The sequence below is a fragment of the Squalius cephalus genome (assembly GCF_949319135.1).
Source record: "Squalius cephalus genome assembly, chromosome: 10".
In the NCBI taxonomy this organism is placed as follows: Eukaryota; Metazoa; Chordata; class Actinopteri; order Cypriniformes; family Leuciscidae; genus Squalius; species Squalius cephalus.
The window spans coordinates 16,880,733-16,890,688 of NC_137131.1; the positions used below are offsets into that span (position 1 = coordinate 16,880,733).

Genomic DNA, 9,956 nt, shown 5'->3' on the forward strand with positions numbered 1-9,956 from the left:
AAAACACCCATCCCTGCTAGGGTGTGTGTGCATGTGTTGATCTTACCTCAGTACCTATATAATGCACCCCTCTTTGCTTCTCCTTTTTCATTCTTCACTTTGTCCTGTGTGGCTTGCCATAACTGTACCGATACAGAGGAAAACGGCTCTTTGCAGCATGTTTGTAGTGTATGTTTTGATTTCCCTTTTTAACAGGTGTGAATGTGGTGGGTAAACATGTTATGTAGTGTGTACACATGTCTGTTCAATACCGCAGCTCCCCCAAGGTATTCAGCAGCAGTGAAAAACTAGTGGTACAACGGATCACATAACTCACGGTTCGGATCTTATTATGGTTTTTGAGTCATGGATCGGATCATTTTTTGAATCAGCCAAAAACAATTTTTTAATTAAAAAAAAATATGTGGGGGTGAAATGACAGTGTTCACTGTATAAATTAAATATAGATCTTTGTTAAAACTGTGTTGTTTGATTTCAAATTAATGATAAAGATAGCAACAGGTATATATAGGGTGCTGTCATTTTTAGACCTAATGATACACATCTGATTTCTCTCCACTGTTTACGTTCACTTAATGCAGTGGTTCTTAAACTTTCTGTAGTGGCGTACACTCTGCAGTCTAAGTGGAAGAGGGGGTACGCAGAAGGATGTTAAATTCCTCAGTCACACCTTTTTCATTAAAGGGTTATTTCACCCAAAAATGAAAATTACGTCATTAATTAATCACCCTCATGTTGTTCCAAACCCGTAAGACCTTCGTTCATCTTCGGAACACGAATGAAGATATTTTTGATGAAATCCGGGAGCTTTCTGTCCCTCCATTGACAGCAACGTCATTGCAACTTTCAAGGCCCAGAAAGGTAGTAAAAACATCGTTAAAATAGTCCATTTTTAACTGCAGTAGTTCAACCTTAATATTATGAAGCGACGAGAATAATTTTTGTGCGCAAAAACCCCCCCAAAATAACGACAGTATTCGCCAATCTCTTCTCTTCATTCTCCTACACTGTTGACGTAGTGTAAACAGTGCAGTGCTTCTGGGTTCTACGTCAGAACGTAGACTCACTATTGGCCGACGCTGGTCATGCGTGTGACGCTGGCCAATAATGAGCCGACGTTCTGACGTAGAACCCAGAAGCGCTGCACTGTTTACACTACGTCAACAGCGTAGGAGAAGGACGTGGAAGAGAAGAGATTGTTGAATAAAGTCGTTATTATTTTTTATTTATTTGCGCACAAAAAGTATTCTCATCGCTTCATAACATTAAGGATGAACGAAGATCTTAAGGGTTTGGAACGACATGAGGGTGCGCATTAATGACCGAATTTAAATTGTTGGGTGAACTAACCCTTTAAGGGACAACATTTGCCCCCTTAAATCGATTTTTCCATTTTTTGCTGCAATACTGCTGTGGCTTTCGTTGGAACTATTATTTCGTTGCAAAATAGAACAAAAAATACTGACAATACTTTGTTTAAAATGAACAGCACTTAATATTACCCTTTCGTTTGTTGAACTGTTGTATAAAATCAATGTCACATTTGCAATTGTGGGGATATTCGGGAAACATTGCATTCTTGCTCATATAATATATGATCAACAATAAAAACAAGAACTCACACAAGGTATGTTTTTGTATCAAAGAGAGTTTGAGTCTTAAATCGATCTCTATGCACAGTCTGTGTACATTGTCGAGAAAGGCAGTAAAGCGTGATTTGCTAAGTGATTTGCATACTCTGCACGCAATCCGTCATATGCACGCTATTTGTGTGGATGCAGTCAGTTTTGACCACGAAAGATGAGGTCATTTGATTGGATGTCATGTTTTTACGGCATTTTACCTGCTAGAAAAACATGCTCAATTTTAATGTTAATTAAAGGTGGGGTAGAATTAAATGAATGTCAAAACTCAGCATTTTGTTTGTGTACCCCCTCTGTCACCTCACGTACTCCAGTTTGAGAACCACTGATTTAAGACATATAACGTCTGTTTAAAAGAATATTTGCCAACACAGGTATTTTAAGATACTTTTGTGTATGTGTCTGTCTGTCCATTCAAATTCAAGGAGACGCAAAAGAGTACTCGATTCGGTGTTTGCACACTATATCTGAAAAGTGCCTCTCTCTGTGTGTGTGTGTGCAGATAACAGTGTGCGAGTGCACACTTGAATGGTTTAAAATCGCTTGAATGTTGAAGTTGACAAGACTTATGAACACGTGCAAATGATAAACTTTCACTCTATGATAGTTAAACTTATGATAATAGTTGAGTATATAGTAGTTGAGAATAGTATGATAGTTAAACTTATGATAGTTAAACTTTGCAACTAACCCGCGAATCACATGCGTGATGATCCTTGGGGCCTGGTCCATACAGATCACGGATCAACTACGATCCGTTACACTCCTATAAAAAACACAACAGCCTCACAATCTGTTCACATACATGTAAACAAATTTATAGCCATATTAGTTCACATACATGTAAACCAATATGGCCACCACAATAATCTCGCTTGATTTTTCACCCTTTTTATATTAGGTCATATATGATATCGAAGAACAAAGTGATGTGATTTCATTTTGAACAAAATCGGGCCAAAACGAAGTTTGTTTGGAGTTTGTTTTGGGAGTTCAAACAGCTTGTCAAAGCGAACTTTCAGGAAAAATTCCCTCTGGCTGGTTAACACCTTTGTACCACCATTGGTCAGTGCCAGTGGCGATAATGTAATCAATGGGTGCGCTTCTTTCACATGGAAATCTTCTCCAGTTCATTTGGAGATGAATGAACAAACTGAATCAAACAAACTGAAATAATTTGGTTAATAATAATGTATCATTACTGCTTAGCTAAAAATGGAAAATGGACTGAGGAAATTATTGGATGTCACTTCAGCTTAAGATTAAAAGATTATTAATTGAGGTATATTTGTTTCCACCAATCGCTGCACAAGTTAAGGTTATGTATGATGACGAAAGCACGTTAGTGCGAGCGATTCTCGGCCAGAGTGAAATCGCCCAAAAAGAGGCAGTACTCCACAGAACGTGACTTGACACTGGACTATATCCAGAAGCAGAACAACAGTGACGGCTAGTGTAACTCTGTGGTTGAATGCGAATGTAATTGGAAAAAGTCCCATTCGCACTTTAGTGGTGCATCGCCCAATCGCCCTAATGAAGAAACCGCCCCTGATTAACAGTATACCGTTGGTCATGTATTACCCCTAAGCAAAGGACGAAAAAAAATAAATAAAAAATGAATACGTAAGGAAATGGCGCCTTGTGGTGCCATCCCAAACAGGCACAAAATCATTTTCACAGACCTTTACCTTGACTGTTCCAAGCTAGTGGAATGACCTGCCTAACTAAACTTGCTATGTGAACTGTGCTAGACTAACTGGGACTAGTCACATCACTTGCATTCTGTTTCCCTGTTGTTGGTTTGATTGCTTCTATTGCTCTCCTCATGTTAGTTGCTTTGGATAAAAGCGTCTGATTAAATGTAAATATTGATATCTGTCGTGGCTTTGTACAACATTAATGGAGAACGGGTCGGAGTAATGGGCATGTCAAAAGGTACACAAGGCTACAACAGAAACCGCTTTCGCAACCTATTATAAAGACCTTTCTGCACGGACATTATTCTGACCTGCAGACAGCCACACTTGCATTAATGAGCAAAGTGATGTTCCACCAATACATGTAACACCGTGTCCTAACCAGATGTGATGTGAAAAGATTCTAGCGACAAGAAATTTGTCTGTCCACACCAGACGCTACATGACTACGAGACACGACAAATTGAATCAAAAATCACAGCCAATCAGGAGAGCACGTGGGCGGCTCTCTGCAAGAGCACTGCAAGAGCAACGAAATGGAATAGTAAACACTAACCATGTATCATGGAATAGTAAATAATAAAAATACATACTGAGTGACTGATACAAGCTTTGTTGTAGAATATGCTTGTTTGTTTACACTGAGTTCTTGTTTCCTTAAATTTATTTTCAAGATCTGACTCAAGATTCAAACTCACATTAAGTTCTTTTAACATTAAATAAAGCACATAATCAGTACCTGAGATTATCATTGTCATACTTTGTATGTTGTTGTTCCAGCTGAATTGGCATGGCTGGTTAGGACAAAAACAATGATTAACATAAAAAATATACCTTTTATTGCGTCATGGCATTGGTTAGGAAACAGTGCAAGTCAGATCTTTTCAGTGAATTAGGTTATACAGTTCACAAAACTGGTCTAATGGACTCATTCACAAATCAGACTGATTCAGTTCTCAAGTTACTTTATGATTCAGTTGCAGCAGTTACCAACCTGCTGAAGATCATGACACTGAGATGAAGACTCTTCATAAGACTTTGAATGTAGTGCGCCATATGGGCTACTTAATTGGTACTCAATAATACTTTTATGGTGCTTTTTCAGGAAACCGCAAAAGGGTACAATATTCCTGAAATAATGTTTTTTTTTTTATTCACAGAAGAAATCATTTTGTAAATGATTGCTAGTTGTTCTAGGTGGTTTGCATATTCTCTCATTCCTTTTCTTTCTGTCTTTTTTTCCATTTAGAAAGAGGAAGGAAAGGTCCAAGGTCAGCTCAACAACACAGACTCCAGCCAGTACATCAGAGACCTCAAGGATCAGATAGCAGATCTCAAACATGAGGTAATTTCAAAGCGCTTATAAATATTTTTGCATATTGTTTCAAAATATTGTATGACTATGTACTTCATGTACCTTTAAGCGAAGCTTATCGTAGTAGTCAAAGTCAACTAGGCGAGTGTGATGTTTTACCCACCCATGAGATGATGCTTTTCCTGCCTGATGTATGTTTTTGATCTTTACGATTTTTTTGTGGTTAGCTTCTTATTTTTCACAAGCTTTATGAGCGCTTAGAACAGATTTGTTAGTTTATTTCACAGGGCTTTTTAAGTGTTAACTACGCCCTGTGCATGGCCTCTTCCTGCACTTCAGTTTGCCCTGCACACGCCCCGTCGCATTGTAGCGCTACACCTATCCGCTCACAGGTGGTGTAACCACCCTGAAATCTGTTCTGTCGACCCCGTATTTTAATAAATCGACTGGACCTGTGACTCAAGGTCAACCTAATCAAATTGTCAGGTCATCAATCAGACAGATAAACAGTGAGGTACACACAGATTTTACAGTGACGCATGCTAAACAGACTTAGCATTACCATGGCTCTGCAGTCATTGGAGATGGCACACTGAAAGAATTCTAAACAAGTAGCAGTTAAATCTATTTTTATTTATTTCTCCTTTATTCTCGTTCATGTGTTAAAGTGCACCTATTTTATTTTATTTTTTCCTTTTTTTAGTGTGTTATAGCTGTTTGTGCACAAACGAGTGCACAAAGTCCTCTCCAGGGAGTTAATCTCTAGGCACTTTTAAGAAAGTAGTTCAAATATACCAAGAAAAAACAACGAAAACTTCTTGTGACAGCTCTAGGTTGTATGTAGGTGGTGTCGTTTTTGTGGCTAATGTTTTGTTTTGGTTGTTGCCCACTTCTGGTTGTGGGACTCACTTCTAAACCATTAAACCTCTCTGTGTTAAATAGCTACTGAGGGAAGTATTATAAGTAGATGGCTTGGCGTCTTGAAGAATGTATGTTTAATCAACAATTAGTTATAATTGTTTTAAGGATAACTTAAAACATAATCCATGGAAAACACTTGTCTGTGTCCTATATAGAGATGGTTTGGTCGTGGAATGAGTCAAGGGCTCACAAGACCACTTGTAAAATAAAGTTTCCTTATTTTTTGAATTAAATAAACATATTTCAAAAAGTAAATATAAATAACTATTATCAGATTTTTTTTAAAGACAACTGATACGAGTGTTTTACAAAATTGTTCAATTATTCTCATCTATGCAGATATGACATCACTGTGTGGCGACTGACTGCTGTGGTGGCGGTGGTCGATGTTCTCGTAGATGTTACTTTGAGTCAATAGCTTAAAGGTTTGAGAACCACTGCTATATAGAGCCTTTCATGTGTCTCGGGCTTATGGGAAATATGGATCATGCAGATATTATAGTTAATTGGGCTAATTTACAGTAAGTGTTATTAAGAATCTGGTCTAATAGCTTCTTTTGCCGGTCAGTGATGTTTCTTATGTAGGTGGTATGGGTAGATATAGACTGTGTAATGCTTATTTGGAATTTGACATCACTTGCAGTTGTAAGCATTGTGTTGGGAAATGTGTTGACACAATATGTGCAGTGAGCATGACTTCAATGATGTTTCTTCCTTTGATGTATTTACGGAACAACCCGTTTTAGTGTGATGTTTAAGAATTTTTTCTTTCTTTTTTTTCTTAGCTAGACATTATTTTACATGGTAAGGGAGCTAAATTGAATGTGAAGCGCCAGAACAGAAAATGGAAAGCATTTAATTGATTTTACAGAGGGCAGGATGTAGTGTGATTTTTCTCCTCCTCCCTAATACTGACAACAAAAGGCTGGTGGTTTGCGGTCAAACAACTTTCTACTAAATCCATCTCAATCCCTATCTGCAGAGTGCAGCAAGACAGCTTTACCTCTTAAAACCTGCCAGGTTCCTCTTCGTACACAATCAAGCAGCAGCATGAATCCTGTCTGTAGCCACAAACCCTTACGAACAAGACTGATTTGGATGTTCGTGAACCATTTAATAATAGTCCAGTTAAATTAACGTTATTTTTGTTTTTGCTTCATGGAATGTTGTAAGTACAATTAGAGTTAATTCATTTAAATTTTGATGTTAATGTTTTTACATTAAAATGTATTCATTTATTCAAATATTTTGCCAAATGAGGAACATCACAAGCAATTTGTCAAGAGCCAACAATAATCAGTCCATAACGGCAAGTTTAGGAGTTTACCTCTCACCTTTACACAATATATATCTTTTATCTGCATTGGTTTATGTAGAGATTTGTGGAATTAAGTTGTAAAGTTGGGCTTAAAAGATCAGCCACACTAAAGTAGGCTTAGTCATACTCATAACCTTAAAACAAAAGGACGGATGTCTGGTATCTGGTTGCTATTTAAATCACGTAGTTGCTAAACAGCGAGAGGTTTCCAATCAGCCGCATTTGCACCAAGTAAAACCATACTCAAGCTAATCTCTCAACATCACAGAGTCACACTTGTGGCCTCGCTTGCCTTTTTGACGCTGTCTTCCGGCTTGTTCTCTTTTTCTTTAGCCTCCACAACTCACACATCAGCCCTCTTCTATGTGCACTGCATTAAAACCCCACATGAACACTGTGTTTAAAAACTCTTGGTTGTTTTGTACTTTGGGTAATATTAGTTGGAATGACTGTACATTGTGGAAGGGACATAAAACAGAATGTTACTGATTGTGGTTACACGGCAATACCCATGAATGCATCTCTCTCCACATGTCTGTCTTTCTGAGGCAGAATGTTTCAGGTAAGAGTGTATGCATCTCTATCAACTGCGTGTTATACCACAGAGCAAGTTTCTCAGTTCAAAACCACATTTCACACCAGGACTTTTATGTTATTGGCTTACAGTTGGCCATTTTTTTTTTAGCATGGACTTTTATTTTAAATGAATGGACTTTGAACGTTGTATTGTAATATATGATACATGGTTTAGCCTTCAAGTCCAGATGACCTCCTGACTTGTTACTTGTTTCTTAAAGGTATAGTTCACTCAAAAATATTTTGCTCACCCTCATGTTGTTCCAAAAAGCTATGCATTTCTTTCTTCTTTGGAACACAAAAGATGATATTTTGAAAAATGTTTTTTTTTTTTTTGGTCCATACAATAAAAGTCATTCTTCAGAATGTCTTTGAACATCATTAGGGTAGGTTAATAATAACATAATTTTCATTTTTGGGTGAACTATCCAACCTGATCTCACAGGAAAACATAACTATTTTACGAGATGCGAATTCGTATGAATTTGTACTATTTTTAGGGAAAAAAGTATGAAGGTCCACCCTTAACCACAACCCTAAATACAACCATCACTGGGCCGTAAGCAGATCATATGAAAACATATGAAGGAGATTGTGCAAATTCATACGAATTAGCCATCAATTTGCTAAAATGTAAAATAGTTCTGATTTGCCATGAGATTATGTTGTTGACTGACTGTTTGTGTAGAAAACTCATTTTGGCCCCATCATCCCACTATATGTGCTTGTTTAAATTTACTGTGCTGTCCAGAGATTGTGCATTGGTGTGTGTTTGGCAACTGTTACCTTTCCTATTATTACCTTTTTTTGTGAAGAAATGGTTTCCTGGTACTTATTTGCATGTTGTAAAATGAAATGTTAAAGTTTCAGTTGAGCTGATGTTCTCTTTCCTCTTCTCATAGATCCGATGCTTAAGAGGCCAGCAGGGATTACCCGACCAACCCAGTTTTGATGGGATTCATATAGTCAATCACTATGGAGGTGACAATGAATCCTACCAGTCCTCTGATGAAGATGGAGTGAAGCTGTCACCCCAGCTGACCAGTCATCAGATTAGAGGCCGGATCACACTACATCCAAACCTGGAGGACTCAGAAAGTGAGGGTGATGAGGAAGGAGATACCCTACGACTTACTGTGCCCTCAAATGGCAGCCATAAGACAACTACAGTATGATCGTATGGATTGGTGACACAAACTGCCATCAAAGGTCTGGGAAGGTAACATGGTCTGTAAGCTCGTCCTATACAGCATTGAGCATTGGACTCGAACTGGAGAACTTGAAAAGCCCTCATTCATCTGAAGGTCATGGTTTACATCTGCATTTGTTTTGTTTTTGCCAAAATGCGTCAGATGTTTGTCCTGGCACTACTTTTAATTTTAGCCACAATAGAGATGGCTAATGTGCCTTTTTAGGCTCTTTGAGACCCTTGTAATAGAAGTAATCATTTTGTGGCACGGGATTCCCAAACCTTAAAAGGGGGTGTTTCTAATACCCCACAATTTTTTTCACATTACGAGAAGCGACTTTGTATAGCGTAGTGTTTTATGCATTAAGATTTTGCATTGTCATAGCTTTTATTTTTTAAGTCATCTTTTTTAAGAAACCATGAGAAACCAGTCAATGCATAATTTTGAGGGATATTAAAGAATGGAACACTATCATCTTTATAAGGACATTTATATGTTCCATATTTATACAACGGTGTCATATCGAAAGTTAAGTCCTTTTTTCCCTGGCATGAATTATAAGATTGGGTCTTGAACACATTGTGAAATGTGGGTGTAGGAACCAGCATCTATGTAAATATGTACATGTTTTGATTTTTGTTTTTGTTTTTTTCATCTCCATTATTACTTGAAAATATGTATTCAGTGGATGTCATGTCTATATTGTAATGTATTGTACAGTTAAAGGACGTATTACTGAATTTGGGAGGTCTTTGGAGGCAACAACTCTTCCTGGCACACTGCTGTCCAATAACTTTTATGTAGCTTTGATGTAGTCATTTCTCTTTCACAGGATGGAGTTTTGATTTGTTTTTGTGCCTGGAAAGATTCTATGAAATTCTTGCTGATTTACAATATTTTCTACAAAATGTGGTATGCTGAGCATGTTATGAATCATGAATACCTGCAAACTGATGCAATTGGAGGCAGAGAGCGGTGTTTATCGGAACAATGTTCTCCTATCTCTGGCCTTACTCAAGCCAAGCACTCACGGCTATCACGGGCAATGAGAATACAAGTATACACACACTGTCCCTCCTTTTCTTTTTTACATACATATTCGTACCGACTAGCTTCTGAATCAGTTTGGATTTTTGCACAGATGACATGCATATGACTTCACGACAATGAAAAATACTACTTATCCCTGTCTATGGCAATATATTTAATTGAGCTTCACTCTACATTGTTGTTCTCCAATGAGTTTTTGTGTCCCAGTGGACTTTGGTAGTCATCTTCAAAGCAAAAGTAATTCCA

General features: G+C 37.6%; 1 protein-coding gene across 10 annotated transcripts in view; it reads left to right on the forward strand.

Moving 5' to 3' along the window:
- The window catches only part of evi5b (ecotropic viral integration site 5b), a 58,198-nt gene extending 49,055 nt beyond the window's left edge, over window positions 1–9,143 (forward strand). For all 10 annotated transcript variants that reach the window (XM_079884848.1, XM_079884853.1, XM_079884855.1 and 7 more), the window contains 2 exons: window positions 4,590–4,685; window positions 8,373–9,143. In XM_079884848.1, the coding sequence (XP_079740974.1) occupies window positions 4,590–4,685; window positions 8,373–8,645 (369 nt within the window). In that variant the 3' untranslated portion in view covers window positions 8,646–9,143. The remainder of the gene's footprint in view (window positions 1–4,589; window positions 4,686–8,372) is intronic.
- Window positions 9,144–9,956: the final 813 nt, after the last annotated feature.